Source organism: Kogia breviceps, chromosome 3 (genome assembly GCF_026419965.1).
Source record: "Kogia breviceps isolate mKogBre1 chromosome 3, mKogBre1 haplotype 1, whole genome shotgun sequence".
Taxonomy (NCBI): domain Eukaryota; kingdom Metazoa; phylum Chordata; class Mammalia; order Artiodactyla; family Physeteridae; genus Kogia; species Kogia breviceps.
Window position 1 is genome coordinate 60325709 of NC_081312.1, and position 20747 is coordinate 60346455.

The 20747-nt window shown below is 33.7% G+C and overlaps 1 protein-coding gene across 33 annotated transcripts in view; it reads right to left on the reverse strand.

Annotated features, from left to right (window-relative positions):
* MIA2 (MIA SH3 domain ER export factor 2) overlaps positions 1-20747 on the reverse strand; it is a 105699-nt gene that overhangs the window by 26974 nt on the left and 57978 nt on the right. For 18 of the 33 annotated variants that reach the window (XM_067028552.1, XM_067028550.1, XM_067028537.1 and 15 more), the window contains 9 exons: positions 18121-18192; positions 15905-16015; positions 15167-15238; positions 14340-14444; positions 10427-10549; positions 8223-8331; positions 6624-6670; positions 5679-5769; positions 2701-2839 (listed from right to left, as the gene is read on the reverse strand). In XM_067028552.1, coding sequence (XP_066884653.1) covers positions 2701-2839; positions 5679-5769; positions 6624-6670; positions 8223-8331; positions 10427-10549; positions 14340-14444; positions 15167-15238; positions 15905-16015; positions 18121-18192 — 869 coding nt within the window. Of the gene's footprint in view, positions 1-2700; positions 2840-5678; positions 5770-6623; positions 6671-7902; positions 7975-8210; positions 8332-10426; positions 10550-14339; positions 14445-15166; positions 15239-15904; positions 16016-16557; positions 16585-18120; positions 18193-20747 lie in introns of all 33 variants that reach the window. The other 15 variants (XM_067028543.1, XM_067028532.1, XM_067028549.1 and 12 more) reach the window with 3 other exon arrangements.

Genomic DNA, 20747 nt, shown 5'->3' on the forward strand with positions numbered 1-20747 from the left:
AGAAAGGTTGTAAATTCTGAATTGAATCCAAAGCATGATTGAAGTACACAGCTTGGTAGTCAAAGAGACTAACAAATCACCTAGCATCCTGATGTCAGTGAAGTTTTAATATTCTCTACCAGTTTCCGAACACATACAATAGAATCTCATTATTCCCGCTAGTTATGGTCTATAAAGTCACCACAAATGCTAAATTAGCAAATACTGCTCCTAGGGGAAATACAGTGTTAGATTCCTATGAGCTCTGATCACAGCTCTTTTATCATTAATACATAACCCTGTTGTATGTGTTTCTGGTTAAAGACACCTTATTTAATATATATTGCTGATTCATAACAAAGAACTCATGGCCCACAGCATTATAATATACCATGCCCGAACAAAGTTTATCTGCAGATGTATTTTCTCTAGAAGGCGCACCCCTGACTTCCTGCACTTAGCAACGCTAGACAGCAGTTCAGTACTACACTTGGGGGCCATTTTAAACAGCTAAATCACCAAAAAAATAAAAAATTAAGATGTGGCCCTAAATAAAGAACACTTGTTTACAGAATGAGAGCTGAAACAAGAAGGCAGAGTTCTTGTTTGACCTCAACTGGGAACATGCACACTGGGCAATTCAAATTTTCTGCCATTCTGTGCAAGTCTACAAATGACCACTAAAGCTCTGCAAGTATTGATTTTCTTTTTAAAGACTTTTTTATATACATGTTTATTTATATTTATTTATTTTTGGCTGTGCTGGGTCTTCATTGTTGCACGTGGGCTTTCTCTACTTGCAGCGAGCAGGGGCTACTCTTTTGTTGTGGTGCGTGGGCTTCTCACTGCGGTGGCTTCTCTTGTTGCGGAGCATGGGCTCTAGGCACGTAGGCTTGAGTAGATGCAGCACGCAGGCTCAGCAGTTGTGGCTCGCGGGCTCTAGAGAGCAGGCTCAGTAGTTGTGACGCATGGGCATAGCTGCTCCGCAGCATGTGGAATCTTCCCGGTCCAGGACTTGAACCTGTGTCCCCAGCACTGGCAGGAGGATTCTCAACTGCTGCACCACCAGGGAAGTCCCACAAGTATTGATTTTCGGTTACAAATAAATTTTCACAAGTAGGTGAATTTACAAATACAGAATCTATGAATAATGAGGATCAACTGTAAAAACTTCCATTAAGTTATAAAGAGGCTTGAAAGTCTGTTACATTTCCTTTAATGACAAAAAAACATGTGATATAGTGTTATTTGAAAATCTGGTGTCTCCAGGTATTTTATTTCCTTTAATGATGAAAACCATGTGATATACTGGTACTTGAAAATCTGGTGTCTCCAGATAGGTATCTCAAGGGTCTTCTGTGTATCTATGCATTCAAGCATCAGCATACACACACATACACACACACACACACACACACACACACACACACACACAAAAAAAAAAAAAAAAAAAAAAACCTTTCACTACAATATATAAAAGCACTAAACATATTTATTCATAGATTCAACAAATACTTATTGAATAACTGCCATGTGCATAGTTAAAGGCACTGGAATACAGAAGAGAAGAGAATGAAGTAATTATCTCATGGAGTTTACATTTAATGTGGGGAAAATTTTAGAAAAAGAAAAGATAATCAATCATCAGAGGACAATGAAGAAAAATAAAGCAAGATAAGCGAATAGGAAGGGACAGGTATTATTTTAGTTACAGTAGCCAGGGAAAGATTCTTTGAGGTAACATTTGAACCCAGACTCAAGTGAAATGAAGGATTGAACCTTACACAGGGGAATAACCACTCCAGGCAGAAGGAACAAGCATAAAAGGTCCTGAGCTACAGATGTGCTTGGCATGCTAAAGATCATCAAAAAGGCCAGCATGGCTGGAAGATAGAGAGGGAAAAAGAAAATGAATAAGCTAAAATTAAAGAGGTAGCAACAGGCCAGATCTTATAGGGTCTTGGAGGCCATGATAAAAGCTGTGGGTTAAATTCTGAGTGTGATGTGCAGGCACTTGGAATTTCCAAGCAAGAGAGTGACAATACCCATAATTTATGTTTCAGAGGGCTATGCTACTGAAAACACATGCAGGAAGTTAAGAGTAGAAAGATGGAGACCACTCATGAGGCTACTGTAATAAACCAGGTACTAACAGATGATGGCTGGGATCAGAATAGCAGTGTGGGAGGTGGTGGAAAGTGGTCAGATTCAAGACATAGGAAAGCTGACAGAATCTGACAATTGACTGAATGAAAAAGAGAAGGCAAGGATGGCTTAAGCACCTGCCCTGAACAATTCAGCAAATGACACTGCCTTTTACTGAGACAAGGAACACTTTGGTTGCAGCAATTTACACAGGGGAGAGGAATCAGTTTTATATATATCTGAGATGGAATTAATGGATAGTTCATTTAGTAAGATGTCCACCCAGATTCCTAGACCTAGCTTGCAATATTGGGAAGTTTAATTAGCAATAATTTGCTGACTATTTATTAGAAGTTAAAGAGGATTTTGTGAACCAGCCTGGAAAGTCTACTATCATTTATATTTTCTTCCTTGAAGAAAAATGTGTCAAAATCAAATAACTTCCTTAAAAATAAACTGATGAAAAGCAACACAGTCATAGATTCAGAACTGTGAATAATCATATAAGCTGCATATGCAACATTTTTAAGCTACTTACTTCCCACTCAGTGGAGTTACCAACATAATTTTTATTACCTGTGAAGTGTCATTTCATTTTCTTGATACAGTTCAGTCATTACTTTAAGTTTCTGCTGAAGCTTTTGAGTCTCACTTTCAAACTGTGTATTTTCTGACTGTAAAGATGTTTGTTCAGTCTGGAGATTTTTAATACACTCTACAGAAAAAGTTTTAAAATCACAATTAAAGGAGCAAATATTCTGAGTTGCACAGTAACATTTCATAAAAATAAAAATCACCAAAAATAATTAATCAACTAAATTCTTTGCAACAGAAAATCTATAAGGCATTTTGTTCACCTAAACACCTTTTAAACATTTTAAAGAGCTATATAAATTATTATAAATTTTTTATTATTTAAAGATTTCCTTTAAAAAAATTTCCTAAAACCTTCAATATTCTAATTCTAGCATCTAATTTTCAGTCTAGGAGACAAAAGCCACTAAAATTCTCAAAGTTTTGGTGATGAGGGTTTTGAAGGCAAATATTTTAGTTCAATATTTTCCATGAGACTACTTCCACATGATGAATAATGCATGTTTTTTATCTAGTAAAAACTTTATCCATTAATACTTAATGTCAACCCAGCCTCTTTTTAAGCCAAAATTTTGATATGTGTTATAAATCAAGCCAGAAATTTGGATCTTCTGATAACAAATGCTCCAAAGTCTTGCTAGCTTAAACCATATCAAGACTGGAAAGAAAAATACCAACTTTAGCTTTGTTTCAACTTAAAAGAATTATCTATGGACCTAAAATTAACAATTCTAATTAATTATGAATATTTTATAATTAGTGCAACCACTGTTTTTAAAACCTTATTACTCTTCCAACATAACTTAATTCAACTCCTCTAAGACTGAGGTGATATTTCCCCAAAAATGTGTATGAATCACCACTATACCATATATCTTAAAACAAGGCAAAACACTCTGCCTAAAGAGGGCAGTTTCAAAATCATACTAAAAAGCACTGAAATTTTATTAATTACATGTAATAGTATACAATTATTCTAAAACATTTTTAACTAAAGGTACACACCAAAATGATAGTTTAAGTAAATACCTTAACATTAAATGATTAAATGTACAGGAAATTGTCCACATCTGTCTTTCCATAGAAATTTAAAAATCTATATCATTTAAAAAGTCTGTTGACCTATGCTTTAAGCCATTGCCACTGTGAAGTCTTAACAATTCTTAACAAGCCATTGTTAAGTCATTTAACTGACATTAATGTTGGATATTATCTCTATTAAAATTGGATCATCCGGGCTTCCCTGGTGGTACAGTGGTTAAAAGTCCACCTGCCGATGCAGGGGACGTGGGTTCGTGCCCCGGTCCAGGAGGATCTCACATACTGCGGAGCGGCTAGGCCCGTGAGCCATGGCCGATGAGCCTGCGCATCCGGAGCCTGTGCTCCGCAACGGGAGAGGCCACAGCAGTGAGAGGCCCGCGTACCGCAAAAAAAAAAAAAATTGGATCATCCCTACTTTAAAAAAAATAAAATAAAATAAACCAACAGTTAAATCTTCATTATATTTTTGTACTTCTACCTTAACTATTTTGTTTCAAATCCTCTGTATCTTAAAAGAGGACTGTAAATGATTACCAAAAAAGGCAAGATCAGAGGAGAAACAGTTTAGAAGAAAACTCTCCTGTTATGAATAGAAGATCAATTATAGAAATTTATCTTTCATGACCCATTAAAAAAAAGAAAGATTTGGAAGAAGCATACAAACACAAAGTCTCCAAATACTACTTTTAGAAAATAATAATTTGCCAAGAAATTTTATTAAGTGAAGGGGTAACTGGTGAGCAAATTCCTTGCTATTCTAGCACTTACTACAGCTCCTCACTGAGAGCCTGTTAATGTACTAAAATATGGCTTCCTTGAAAGCAGGCTCCATATCTTTTCCTCCTGTAAATCTCCCATGGCTTTTAGCACTATGCTTTACATATAGCAAAACTTTATTTTTAACTTAATATTAATGTTTTTCAAAATCAAAAAATAATCCAACTACCAGTATCATGTGAATAGGGCAATGATAATTTTTTAAATACTCTGTATCTCTCTGGTGGTTCAACCTTTTCAAAAAGTGTCTTATTATAAATACAGTTCACTTATTTTAGAAATTTTTGAAAATACAGATAAGTACAAAGAAAATAGAAATCTGTCCCATATTCAAAGACAATCATGGTTGACATTTGAGAACGTCCTTCCATTATTTTTTTATGCTAACAGTTACGGTGAATTTTTTTTTTTTTACAAAATGGAATGTTACTTATATCAACTTTAAAAAATTTAACACATAACTAACTGAATTTGCTTACTTTAGGAAAAAAACACTACCAGCAAAATAAATTAAAATCTTTTCAATAAGAAAAACTTCGGTTCTACGGGTCTAACATCATTCCTGTATGTGCTAATATAGTATGCATTTACATTAAAGGAAAAAACTATTCTGTAAAAAGATCTGTAAAATACAGTAGTACCACTACTAAAAATCAATTTTGCAGTTAACAAAGTTTTTTTTTAACATCTTTATTGGAGTATAACTGCTTTACAATGTTGTTAGTTTCTGCTGAATAACAAAGTGAATCAGCTATACATATACATATATCCCCATATCCCTTCCCCTCTCTCTTGCACCTCCCTCCCACCCTCCCTATCCCACCCCTCTATTAACATTTTTAATTTGCTACTTTTTAACAACTAAAACCATATCACATGTATGACACTGAAATTCAAAGGTAAGTACAGTTTTACATGTTTTTTTAAAATAATGTCATTAATTTTATATAAATATGGAGAAAATGATATGGCTTTACCAACAACAATAAAACCTCATGACTAATTTTTCACAGATAACCGACAAAAGTAAAAGTAAAAAAAAAAAATCAAATTGTATCTCCCCATAATTGATTCAATTAATGTACCATTCTCTAGAAGATGTATTTATTTAGAAAAACTTTATAAGTATGTAGATCACCTACCTGTAAGCTCTTCTTTTGTTTTATCAACTTCGGATAATTGAGTGTAAATTTGGTTTCTTTCTCCTTCTAGGGTTTTTAAAGAAGCTCTTAACTTCAAAGAATGGGAGAAGGAGAAGGAAGAAAAGCAACATTAATCAATTATACCAAAAAACCAAAAAAATCTCTATACACCATCCCAATCCCTTGAAGCTCTTTTACACTCTGATGAAATTACTGCCTAGACTACACAAACCAACAATGTAGCTTCCATCCTGCAAAGTTAGCAAAGACATCAATAGTTGTAAATCTCCAAACAGGAACAGAGAAGATCAGTGACAGATGCTTGAATAGTGGCTATCTGCTTTCAGCACGTAAGATTTTTTTTTCATTTTTTTTGTTTTTTGGGGTTTTTTTTTTTCCCCCTGCAGTGAAAGCTTTGGAGTCTTAATGACTGGACCGCCAGGGAAGTCCCAGCACATAAGTTTTGATTAAAGCAACATTCAAACTACATTACCAAGACTTCACATAGATCAATAAAGATCAGGATACCACTACTAGGATGAAAAAGGTTAGGGATAAACCACAAGAAAATGAATCTAATACCTACTTCTTAAAATAAGATATTAGGCAATAGGGGATCAGAAAATATTGAGACCAGAGGATGAAGAATGCACAAAGAAGGAAGTATGGGAGAATATATAGTAAACATTCTTAATATATTCCTTATCCAAAGAAAGGAGTGTATACCTTGAAAAATTTTATGATAAATTCTAAAAATTAACAATATGAATTTTATAATAACAAGTTACTATAAAAAAGAAAAAAGCAATTGAAGAAAATTCTGATCACTTCTAAAAATTCTATCACTTCATGGTAACTATAAAATGGACTTTTAAAACAGTTACTAGGACATATGGATGTTTATTTTTTTCTCTATATTCTTTACATTTCTGTAGTAATGCAAACCTTAGCAGCATGAATCAGTTTCTTCAAAGCTCCTTTTGGTTGATTATCTATAGTGAAAAACAAAAACATAATAATAAATTGAGAAAACAGTGCAATGCCACAACAGACATTCAAATGATTTTATTAGTTCACTCAACTAGAGCCTTAAAATCCCTCTTCTTGGGCTTCCCTGGTGGCGCAGTGGTTGAGAATCCGCCTGCCCATGCAGGGGACATGGGTTCGTGCCCCGGTCCGGGAAGATCCCACATGCCGCGGAGCCTGCGCTCCACAATGGGAGAGGCCACAACAGTGAGAGGCCCGCGTAACACACACACACACACACACACACACACACACACACACACACAAAACAACAACAACAAAGCAGTTTACCAGTAGGAAATAAGTGCTGTGCCTAATGACTCCTCACTTTCTGCTTCTGTTTTTCTGTCTCTGTCACTCTCTGTATGTATAATAAAGATTGTAATCTTCAAGCTAAAAAAAAAAAAAATTCCTCTTCTTGCTACAATAAAGAATTTAATATAAGGCAGAGCAGCCTCGAACCTGCTCCCAGGAAGCTAAACTAAAAAAGCACTGGAAGTACCATAGTATCATCTAACAAGGTTCTTCACCACTAACTCCAAGAACAGATTTATAACAGGGATTTGGTATTCACCTAAATCCAGCCCACCGTCTCAATTATTCTTAGAATCCTTCAGCATACAAAATATGAGTGGAATTATGCTCCAAATTAAAATAACATTAAAAAAGCACGAGTTTTCTCATTAGAAAAAGAATTATTTCTTACAAGATAAAGCAGAAGTGAAAGAGTATAAACAGAACTATATGTATTTACTTTGAAATGTACTTTTCTTCCAACATATTAATGCTATCATCAAAGAAAATCTTTTAAAAAAATCACACCTTCTCCTTAATATTTGTTAATTATACAGGGGATGGAGGGAGAGAAAAGAGAAAGGGCACAAAAGTCAGAAGAACTATCATTGTGGGAAACTGAATGAAGATACATGAGACTTCTCTGTACTGCTTTTACAACTTTCTGTGAGTCTATAATTATGTCAAAACAAGATGTTCTTTTTTTAAGTCAAAGGAATTGGTTTGAAAATACACTAAGTGGCTATAGTGAACCTAACTTTTGCTGAGTTTCCAGACTGCAACCAACAATGGCAATAAGAATTTGTGATGGCCAAGATTAAAGTACTGTAAACATCTGAACCATCTAAAAAATAGGTATCCTGAGGCATTCATTTATATAACACTCATTTTTCAAACTACTCACCCAGCCATTTGATCAGCTTACAGTACAGGGAAAAACAGGCATGGAGATGATTATGATGCAATGTGAAGAGTGCTGTAATGTACAACATATGAAAAGAACAGAGAGGAAGAAGACTGAAGGTGTATGAGGGGCTGAAAAAAGGTTTACTGAAAAGGTGTTATCCCAGAAGAAACAACCATAAGGGATAGTGAGAGAGGGACAGAATATTACACAAGTATATAAAGAACATGATGCACATGGGGAACTAAAAGGAAATACAAGAGCCAGTCATCATTTTCGGTAAAAGAGGATAAGTCATGACTTAATACTTAAGTGCGCACCATTCCCTGAATCACTCTTCATTTCCAATTCCAAGTTATCATCATCTGTTATGTCTTCTCCAAGCACAGCAGCCCAGTCTTTCATCTTTTGTAAGTTCTCAGTCAGAGACTTGACATTTAGCAAAGGGGGAAAAAAAGAGAGAGGGTAATACCTTACGCTAACAGCTTTACAACTTCTGAATGCATAGTTGTAGTCTAAAAATCAATCCACACAGATTACCGTACAGGCGCTCTTATTCTCCACCTGGCATAAAATATGTAAACACTCTCAAAAACTAACATTTATTTACTATCAAACTCTGCAAGTTAAAAATCAAAACTGATTATTCCGAAATCAAATACAATACTTGATAATGGCCCATTTTTGCTAAAAGTATCACATGACTATAAACAAAACATTTCTTACATGATGTTTCTCACTTGCCATACTAAGACTGGTCATTAACATGAGAGTCAATTTTGTGAGAAGTCAAACAAATCCTCAAGTGAGGTACATGATATAGGAAAAAAATCACAGATTTCACAGATTCAATTTATTCAAGTAAACAACTAGCTGAGGAGCTCAACTGACATAAAAAACAGGAAATTATAAAAGAGAATCTGAATTGGAACATTAGAGGTTTTCCAACAGTACTTTTTTTTTTTTTTTTTTTTTTTTTTTTTTTTTTTTTCCAACAGTACTTTTTTGAATTTTCTTAAATAAAGGAAGATTTTCTTACACCATAGAGAATAAAATAGACTGTCCCACGTATTTCTGTGGAAGGACCCACCTAAAAAACCTCATTCTGCTCTACAATTTCCACCCTTCGATCTCCTCCCTCTTGAGTTCCAGGCACAAATTCATGGCCTACAACTTTGAGTAGAGCTTGAGATTAGCATCTCATTCTTGTTCTGTTAGGAAGAGTCCCAAGTTCTTTAGTAGCATAAGTTTAGGGGAAAAAAATAAAACAATATGCCAAATTATGAATACAAATCCTAAAGATGGAATCTTAAAAACATCTTTAGTAGCAACGTAAATAGCATAAATGTATAGCTTTCAAGATGAAAACATCCACTTCACTGTGCAGATTACAGAATGTTAATTGTACAGCTTATTACTTAGTATTTACACCTGAGTATCTGTTTGCAGCTTGAAAGCATAAAATTTAAAAGGGTAAGCAGGTGGACATATATACACTACCAAATGTAAAATAGATAGCTAGTGGGAAGCAGCTGCATAGCACAGGGAGATCATCTTGGTGCTTTGTGACCACCTAGAGGGGTGGGATAGGGAGGATGGGAGGGAGATGCAAGAGGGAGGAGATATGGGGATATATGTATATGTATAGCTGATTCACTTATAAAGCAGAAACTAATATACCATTGTAAAGCAACTATACTCCAATAAAGATGTTAAAAAATAAATAAAAAAAATAAAAGGGTAGGCAGGAAAAAGTGGTAGGAGGGAGAGACGGGGCATAGGGAAAAAAAAATCAACAAATCCAAATAGTAATATCAACTATTTTATTCCTATTGGAGTCAAATTTCAATTAGATTTACTTAAAGTATTCCTCGCTGTAAAAGTACATATATCAGTTAATCTAGTATTAAAGACATTCAGCCAATATACATAACTTCATTTGTCCAGTTTATAAAATTCTTTCCAACCTCTTCTTATCAACAAAAAATGATGGCATTCTTAAGATAAAAGGTAAAATCCAATATCCTTTGTCTTTCTTCACTAAATACCTAGGCTAAAATACAGAGGAGAGAAGAATAAAGGACACAGGGAATACAGATTTATATATACTACAAATCTACAAAGTCTTCAAGGAACATTAGGCAGCAAGGATAACAACACTGGTACAAATTGGAATGTATGCCCCAAAGTACACTTCCTCAAATTTGGCCAAATAAATTATCAAAATAAAAGCTGCTAGGGCTTCCCTGGTGGCGCAGTGGTTGAGAGTCCGCCTGCCAATGCAGGGGACGCAGGTTCGTGCCCCGGTCCGGGAAGAGCCCACATGCCGCAGAGCGGCTAGGCCCGTGAGCCATGGCCACTGAGCCTGCGCTCCGCAACGGGAGAGGCCACCGCGGTGAGAGGCCCGCATACCACAAAAAAAATAAAATAAAATAAAAGCTGCTAAAAACAAAACTTTTCAAATTTCATAAATTAGTATAAAGTTCTAGCTTAACTCATTCACTAAACCAGCAGAGTCATTTACCTTAATATGATTTTCTTTATCACATAGAAGTTGTTCCACATGTACTTTGGAGTCTTCGAATGTTATTTTCTGATTATTAAGTTCATTCACTTGTTCTCTCCATTCTTCAGCGTCTTGTAAAAGCTAAAATTCAAACCCCAAATAAAAAGAAAAGAAACTCATATTATCTCATCATACTTATGTGTAGGTACACTTATTTATATATCTAAGGTGTATCATTAATAGAACCTCACAAAAAGTACCTCATGTTATCTTATCATACATAGGTGTAGATGCACTTATTTATATACCTAGATGTACCACTAATAAATATACAACACAATGTGTTACTGAGAAGGGAGAGAGAAAAGGAGGGGGGAAGGAGAGAGGAAGGAAAGGAGGAATGGAATAAGGAAAGAAGGGAAGGAAGGAAAGCAGGAAGGAAGGAAGGGCTCCTGTTTTCAAAGAACTTTCAAAACAGGGGTAAGGCAAAATAAGACACTTAAACATCCTTCAACTGATTTATATAATAAACTTATATCAAATAAAAAGCTTTCTAAGACAAGCATATTTGTTAGATTTGGCCATTCCTTACCATTCCTTATATCCCATATAACATGCCATACCTTACTTGTATTAAAATTTATTTTTTTAATCATGTGCCATTTTGTGGTTAACTAACCTTCAAAAATACCATTAATCTAGAACAGATCAAATTCTGCATAAATAATCTTTTATTATATATAGTTTTACAGGAGAGGAAAGACTTTCTCAACATGAATAAAAGATAAAGATTGTTATAAAAGATAAACTTAATTACATACTGCTTAAAAGCTTTGCAAATCAAAAAATAACAGAAATAAAATTTAAAAACAAGCAAGTAATGAGAAAGAAATTCTTATATATACCAAAGGGTTAATAACCTTAACATTCAAAGAGCTCTTAGAAGTCATTAAGAAAAAATCCCCCCCACAAAAAAACAGAATCAGCAAGCAATTTACAAAAGAATCGGCATATATATATATATAAATAAATATATATATATATTTTAAAAGGCCAATTTTATTTAGTCTTTAAAACTCTATTCTATCAAATAGTAATTACTGGGTTTCTCTGAAAAACTAAGGCTTCATCAGCATATTCCCTAGCACAGGAAAAACCAATCCTTCTCCATGCATGTATAATAGAATAAGACAACACTGACAGATTAAAAATAAATAAGAATTGAAGAATGAAACTTGGATTTGGTGATTGGCTGGTCTCTAGTGATTTACTAAAGAGACTGCATACACAGCATGCAGTCTTATAAGGTTAAAGAAGGAATGTGTTAGAACATGGAATCAGTGAATACAGATACAGAATAGTTTATTTCAAGAACTCTGGTGATTAAAAAGGAATTAGATGAAAGCAGCTATAAAGAGTAAGACAATCTAGATGAAATTTTTTTTTCAAGGTACAAAAGGTCACTTTTGATTATACTGATAACATAGCAAAATTAACACAGGGTGTACCACCACTTTCTCCTGAAATCTACTAAGATGACAGTAAAGAGGTTTAAGGGAAAAAAAGCAAAAACCCACAAGGAAAAAGAGAAAACATGATGAGGAAAAAGATAATTCTAGAAGTGGAAAGTGGAAAGAGATGGAAGCATGGTAAAAGACCAGACAGAATTGAAATCTAAGGCAGAAGATGGGAAACTCTAAAAGCAGGTTGACTTGGTATAACTCAGAATGGCTCATGCTTTGGAGGCACAAGTACTATGGTATATGTGGAATGAAAAGAGGAGGACTGTCCAAAAGTCTGTATGAAAAGCAGTTAGAAAATCCCCTATGTTCTCCCCACACACATATACACACACTTGAATTCTCAATCCATCCCTCTCCCCCCCACACACCACTGTCTTTCACATGCATGCACACATGCACATGCACAGGCACACTCACACACATACACACACATCTGGCAAGAACCTGGAAGGTTATTCTCTGGAGAGCTAGAATCTGAAACTCTGGGACATCTGACCCAGGTAAAGGTGTGAATAACAAGCTGAAAACATAAAAGCATTAAGCAAAAGTTGACTTACTGAAATGAGTAATACCAGCCCTCCTTACCTCACTAAGCTGCTTACCTCACTGTTGGCAAACAGGCTTATACATCCCAAATGGGAACTATGGAGGAGTCATCCCTGTGGAAAATGGTTTTTGAATACCAACAATCAGGGATCCTCCAATGAAATACCCTAGCCGGATTACCCTATGGAGGGGTCCACGAAAAACACACACAGGGCTTCCAATTAGATTTGGAGAGCTTCACTATTAAATGAGCAGACACCCAAGAACCATCAAATACCTGAAAAAAGAAACTCTTAGATAAAAGACATAGACTAAAACAGAAAATAAAGGAGCTCAAAGGAAACAAGGCAACTCAGGGAAAAACACATCAAAAAAGAGAGAAAAAAACCATAATATCCTCAGCAAAGTAAGACACTGCATGCATGAAACCAGAAAAAAGCATAAGCAAAACAAAGAACTCTTACAAGTGAAAAATATCAGAGAATAAGTGAATGAAAGTTCCACAGACACAAAGAAACCAAAAAAGACATTTTCAATAATTTCATATACCATACAAAATACAACCCAAAAAGTATGAAATAATTTAAGTTAATTTCCCAGAACTGAATCAAGAGCAAGTTTCCAGACTGAGAGTATCCAACAAATGTATAGAAAAAGACCCACACTAAGGCACACCATAATGAAATTTTGGACAACTGGAAACAATGAAAGATATTAAAATTTTCCACCGGGGAAAAGAGTAGGTCACAAAAAAGGTTCAGAAATCCAAATAGCATTTGACTTCTCAAAAGTAATACTGGAAAATGAAGACAATAGAGCAATTATGTCAAAATATCAAGAAAAAAAAAAAAAAGAAAAAGAAAAAAAATTTTCAACCCAGAAGATACCCAACCAAAATGTTAACAGTATGAAAGAAGACAGTCTAATAAGTCATGAAAGTTTTTTAAAAGTTACCTCCTATACCCTTTCTCAGGAAGCTAATCAAGGGAATTTACCACATAAAAGCACAGGTAGAACACAGGAAATAAAAGATCTAACACAGAAGAAACACAAGGGAAAGGATGGGGGTGAAGTGAAATCTCAGAATAGCAGAAGTATAACAGACCTAGAGAACAAGTTCCAACTGGACCAGGAAGATGGAAGACCCCAGGAAAAAATGAAATTAATAGATTAACCAAAGCATTTGAACACATATTTACATAATCTCTAAAAGAGATATATATATTTGAACTACAGATGAATTACAGACAGGTATAAAAGAAACAAGACAATTATTAACTCTAGGGCAAATAAAATGTTGAGTGAAACGGAATATGTAATCAGAGCACACTATGTGTCTCAACTGTAATATTTAGAAAATCATAAATAATGTAATCATTAAAAAATTTTCCCACTGAAAAATTATAACTGTATCGGGAAAAGTTGGAGAGGAAATATATTTGGGTATGTGGCAGTGTCTACATATGTGGGGAGGAAGAGGGTAAAAGTTAAATCCTCATTAGATCTGCCACAACAACTGCTTCTGTCTTCAGGGCCCAGACACACAGCTGCAATAACTCTCATGGTATTCTCTGCCCTCTGTCAGTCTGGCTTTGAAGATTTGTGCTAAATGCTATTTGTTATTATTATTATTAAAATGCTGAGTGCCCGGGCTTACTTTCACTCCTGGGGGAAGAGGGTTCCAGGAATACAGACCTCTGTATCCTATATAAAAGAGACACCATAGGGTACATAGGAGATTGTCCAGCTCTTGTGGTCTCCAGAAAGAGCCTACTTTTGCCCCTAGCATGGGTCAGTCATGACTATGCCCAGAACGTTTATAATTATATACTCACAAGCTGGAGTCCCTTTACAGTACAAACCTGTTTCTGGCTTTCCTGAAGTTGAGAATTTTCACTCAAAGCCTCTTTTATAGCTACCTTAAGTCTTTCTTCATTCATCTGAAATATTTTGAAGGTTGTTTTGGCCTAAGTAAAATATAACATATTGAGATTACAAGAATTAGTTTAATACAATAGCTCTTTTTTACACACACTCCCTGAAACACGGAATTAAAGTCAAAAACGTGCCAATAGGAGAGGCAGCATGCTGTAGCAGAAAAAAAGGCCTAGACTCAAGGTCTAGTCACTCAAGTCTAGTTGCTCTGCCACTAATTTGCCACATGATCTTGGACAAATGATTTAACCTCCTATAACCTTCTGTGTACCATGTGGCAAATTCTGTTAACTTTCAACTGTCTGTCTCTCTTACCAGAATTTAAAATCCACAAGAGCCTTTCTATTTTGTCTACTAATATTAAGTGCCAATCACCTTCAACAGTGACCAGTATATAGCAATGGCTCAATAAATACTGTCCAATGAAAAAAATGAACTTTCCTCAGATATCCTGTATTTTTAAAATACATCTGAATTCTATTATTATACCTTATTTTTTAATTATAAAAGTAATAGTAAAATGTAAGGGATTTTCAAAAGCAACAGAGCTATTAAAGTAATTCAGTGGGACAGGGAGGGTGGGAGGGAGGGAGACGCAAGAGGGAAGAGATATGGGAACATATGTATATGTATAACTGATTCATTTTGTTGTAAAGCAGAAACTAACACACCATTGTAAAACAGTTATACTCCAATAAAGATGTTAAAAAAATTTTTTAAATAAAAATTTAAAAAATAAAGTAATTCAACTTACTTCAGATACTTGTGATTTGAGGGACTTTGATTCATCTTCTAGGGACTGTATCCTTTTTGAAATATCCACCATCTAAAAAGGCAGTATAAATCAATAAACAAGTATATACTAAACTCCTCCAGTTTCCAAGATGCCGAATATACTAACTATATTACTAACCTAACACTTTTGCTCCAAAAGTGAGGGTTCAAATTAAGAAACATTCGCAGCCATATGCTTAAAGGGATTTCATACAAAAGTTACATAACAACAGTATTTCAACTCATCTTTAATATTTTGTAACACTTAAGTTATAAAGGTTCAAAAGAAGTCCACTAGCATCATATCTTACTAAATAATCTCACACACATCAAGATCAACCTTAAGACAGATTTTAAAATAGAAAGACAAAGGAAAGTTAAAGTTCTTAATACACGTTTTGAGTAATTTTTTAAAATCCACTATGTATGTGACTGTTCAACTTAAATTATTTGTGTGAGCTACTTCCATAGTGCAAATAGAAAATTTCTGTAAGAATATGAAAGAAATGTAACATAATAATGGTAACCTCTAACAAATGAAAAGAGCTAGTGGATCTGGAAATTTTTATTCTCCACTTTACAGCCTTCTGTATTCTTTGGATTTCTTTTTTTTTTTTTTTTTTTACAGTGCATGTAATACTTTAACCAATATCATATAATTTTTTTTAACTCAATAACTTTCTTTTCCCTACAGTCTCCTCAAACACAAAAGTCTTACCAATTCGTCTTGTTCCGAATGTTTAGATTTCTCTTCTTTTAACTCTTTTTCTAGAATGAGTATTTCATCCTCAAGTTCAGATGTGGACCTAGTCAGCTTTTCACAGACTGCCTAAAAGAGGAAGCCAACTTTATAAGACTGCCATGGGAATTTTTGGTCAAGATAAATCAGATGAGTGTAATCAAATACATATACTATAAGTTATATAAGTCTAGTTTATATATTTGTTCATTTTTATAACACTGAAATGACAGCAATACTAGCAGGTATCACACATTTTTTCTATAAAGAGACAGAAAGTAAATATTTTAGGCTTGAAGGCCACACAGTTTCTATTCAAGTGATATGCATATGTAGTGAGAAAGCAAAGACTATACGTAAATGAAAGAGCATGGCTGTGTTTTAATAAAATTTTATTTACAAAACAGATGGAGAGCTCAGAGTGTAGTTTGTCAACTTCTGCTCTAAAGCACTGTAAAAGCAACCATAAGAAAAAACCAAATTTAATATAAATACATAAAGTAAAAAATAAATTCAAAAAACAATCAAGATAATATTCTACACTGAATTAAGACATATTTTCTGTACCTTTTTAATTTAAAATTAGTTGTTGGATTATTCCAATTGGATTTTAAATACTGTAATAAACATACCTCTGATATTTGTGATCCTTCAACAAACTTGTTAAAAAAACCAAAAGAATCAAAGAATTTAATGCAGGCCAAAATAAAAGTAGCACAAGTACATACTATATCATACTGGTTAAAAAACTCATTTACATATATATTTTTCCCCCCAAATTTGACTATCTGATTATATGAATTCTCTGACTTGAATCAAAATTACTCTATTGTTTTGATTTTATCTATAGATTCAAACATCAATTTTTGTAATTGTATCACATTATAGTTTATATTCAACTATGTTTACCAATCTTGAAAATAAACACTATATGTTTTAAAAAATTACTAAAATTAGAGGAAAACTTCCAAAATATTCATTATAAAGTAAAAATTTAGCTAATTTTACAGCCAGATTATATAAATTCAATGCCTGAGAATAAATTAGTGTGTTTTATTTTATCCACAACATCACAAAGCTTGAGTAAATATTTTTGCTCTCCAGTTTTTGCTCTTTTGTCAGCATGTTAAATTCCTTATAAAATTCTCTTTTAATCAATCTAATAAATTACTACCATAACAGCAGTTAAAGTCAACAAATAAAATACAACAATTTCAACAAGTTCTTAAGAATATTAATAGGTAACAAATGAAGAAAGAAAAGGCTAAGAAATTAATTTCATTTGGAATTCAATTTATAATTTCCTTTGGACTCTACTAAGAAATTCTGATTCATGATACATATGCTTTCTGATTGAGAACTGCCAAGCTGAACTAACTGAACTCATACAACAAAGGTACAAAGTCCATTGTTTTCTACTTTAATATTAGTATGCTTTTTACAACATTTCCATCTCTAAAGAAATTGCTATTACTTACCCTAAGCTGTTGTAGCTTAGCTAAATGACAAATTATCAGTTTCCTTCCTTACTATTACCTAAATCATGCCTCACTCAGGAGAGCTGACTCTTTATCTCTTCCAAACTCCACATTCAGTGGCATGTTGGTACTTTGAAATTGGTCAAGATGGGAGTATTTACACAACAGAACCCAGCAAATGCTACAAATAAAGGCTCCTGCTTTTTAAAGAGCCAGTTGTTAAACATTTACCAGTACACCACTGTGTATAACATAAATCTTTGGTCTAATTCTAGTCAGCTCCTAATACATTGGTATGATGTAAAGGCAAGTACTGCCTCAACTTACATAATTTTTCATTCCCAACTGTTCCTAAATTTATGAAAATAAATCGTATTTTTCCTTCCTAAAGCAAACTGAGTAAAAAAATAAATGGTTATCTTAATACACTTCCCAGGAATGAAGAATAAAGAGCTTCTATATAGCTCAAGATTACACTGAACTGAATATGCTTCACTCAAAACAAGTTATCGACAAGAGTTCAAATTTTTAAAATACCTTATGCTACTTACTAATATTCTGTTTCCTATATTTAACTTATTAAGTTTTAACATCTAGAGATACTCTTTCACATTTCCTTTGAAATGTGAGTTTTGAGAAGATACATGACTTTCAAAATTTATGTTATTTAGTAAGAACCTTTCCCCTAACTTTTATAATTATACTATTTGTTTTTACCTCCAAACTTTGTGCTTCTGTTGACTCCTTCTCAAAGCTGGCATCCTTTAAAGATGACTCTAAGCCTTCATACTGAAAGAAAGCAACACTGTAAGTAAAAGGGCCATAAATTTTATTCCAAACTACACCTGCCCTATGACTCACCAATTCCATGAGAAGGAACAGTAAATCCTCACTGCAGAAAGATAACACTGCCCACAATTTCAAATTTACCACTATAATTTTGTTATACTATTACTGATACTCAACATGAAATAATCTGGCATTCAAGAAAAGAAGATCTGACTGAGAACCAAGAGAAAAAAATGAACAAGAGAGCAGACTCTTGGAGGATTCAGGTAATACAGTTCTCCTTCAGACATTAAAATAAGTAAGCTTGATATGTAAGAGGAACCAAAATAATTAAACCAGAAAAAAATAACTACAAAAAGAGCCACACAAACTTTAGAACTGAAAAAGGAAATAAATGAAATTAAGATGGTTTAAAAGATTATTAGACACAGTTGCAGACAATTAGTAAAATGGAAGCTAGATTAGAAGAAAACATGTAGACTGAAGTGTGAACAAAGAGATAAGAAACCCAGAAAAGAACATAAGAGATACATGGGATATAGTAAAAAGCTAAAATACAAGTATTTAAAATTACAGGAAGAGAAGAAAAAAAAAGCAAAAACAATATTTGAAAAGGTTACGATCAAGAGTGTTACAAAACTAAAGAAAGACATTAAACCACAGATTCTAGAACATCATGAAGCCCAGGGATGATAAATCGAAGAAACCACATCTATACAACTAGTGATGCTGCTGAAAATCAAAGATAAAGAGAAAATCATAAAAGTAGCCAGATAGTTTCTTATAAAGTTATACAATACCTGCCCTATGACCTACCAATTCTAATACTAGATATTTACAAAAGAGAAATGAAAGCATATACCACCCCCACAAAAAAAAAGATAGAATGATCATAGCAACTGTATTCATAATAGCCAAAAGCTAGAAATAACCATATTAAGCAGTAAATGGATAAAAAAAAATAGTGATATGTTGATGTAATGCAAATTTACTTGCAAGTTAAAATTTAAAAACTACTAATACATGCAACAACATAGTGAATCTCAAAAATACAATGCTAACTGAAAAAAGGCAGACACAAAAGAGTATGATTTCATTTATATAAACTCTGAAACAGACAAAAACTAATTTACGGTGATAGAAATAAAAACAGTGGTTGCTGGCAGGGGACTGAGTGAAAATGAGCACAAGGGAAATATAAGGGTGATAGAAATGCTTTATGTATTGATGGGAGTGGTAGCTTCATGGTGAATATACCTGTCAAAATTCACAGAAGTGCATATTTAAGAATGTCCATTTTATTATATAAAAATTATACCTCAATTTTTTAAATTGAGAGGGAAAAAATACAAAACAAGATCACCAAATTGCAATAAAACTTATAGCTGACTTTGACCCACAAACAACATGCCAAGGAAAAAAAATCAGTAAAATGAGATGTCCAAAGTGCTTAAAGAAAATAACTTCCAACTCAGACTTCTATAAAGAGCATTATACAAAATGGAGAAATAAAGACATTATCAGCCAAACAAAAACTAAGAGAATTTGTCAACAGTATATTCCAGAAAAGAAAAGACCAGGAAGTTTCTCTATCCTTCAGGAGGAAGGAAAATCATCCCAGAGAGAAGGTGGAAAGGAGAGAAAGAATAAAGAACAATGGAAAGAATAAATGTGTGGATAAATCCAAATGAATCTTGACTGTTTCAAAGAATAATAAAATGATTTGGAGGTTTATATAAATATAAAGTCAAAATATAGTGCAACAGGGCTTCCCTGGTGGCGCCATGGTTAAGAATCTGCCTGCCCATGCAGGGGACATGGGTTTGAGCCCTGATCTGGGAAGATCCCACAAGCCACGAGCAACTAAGTCCATGTGCCACAACTACTGAGTCTCCGCTCTACAGCCCGCGAGTCACAACTACTGAAGCCCATGTGCCTAGAGCCCATGTTCCGCAACAAGAGAAGCCACCACAATTAGAAGTCCGTGCACCACAATGAGGAGTAGCCCCCACTTGCCAAAACCAGAGAAAGCCCGCATGCAGCAACAAAGACCCAACACAGCCAAAAATAAAAATAAATAAAATAAATTAATAATAAGAAAAAAATACATATATATATAGTGCAACAACACTTAAATAAAAGGGGGAAAGTGGAATTAAAGCCTTCTAAGATCTTTGCATTATCCAGTAAGTAGCAATAGCACAAATTTATATTAGAATTTAATAAGTTAAGGATACATGTTGCAATCTCTAAGGTAACAATTAAAAAAATAAAATCTATAACTAACAAATGTATTGATGTAGAAAATATTGAATTAATAAATGACTATTTCAATCCAGAATAAAACAAGAGAAGAGAAAAAGCCACATGGGACAGGTGGGTCAAATAAAATAAACAGTTAAGATGGTAGATTTGACCCCTAATAAATTAGAAATTACATTAAATGCAAATGAACTAAATACTCTAATTAAAAGATTTTTTTAGACTCATTAAAAAAAGCAAAACCCATCTGTATGCTGTTTCCAAAAGAGACAGCTTAAACAAAAGTATATAAT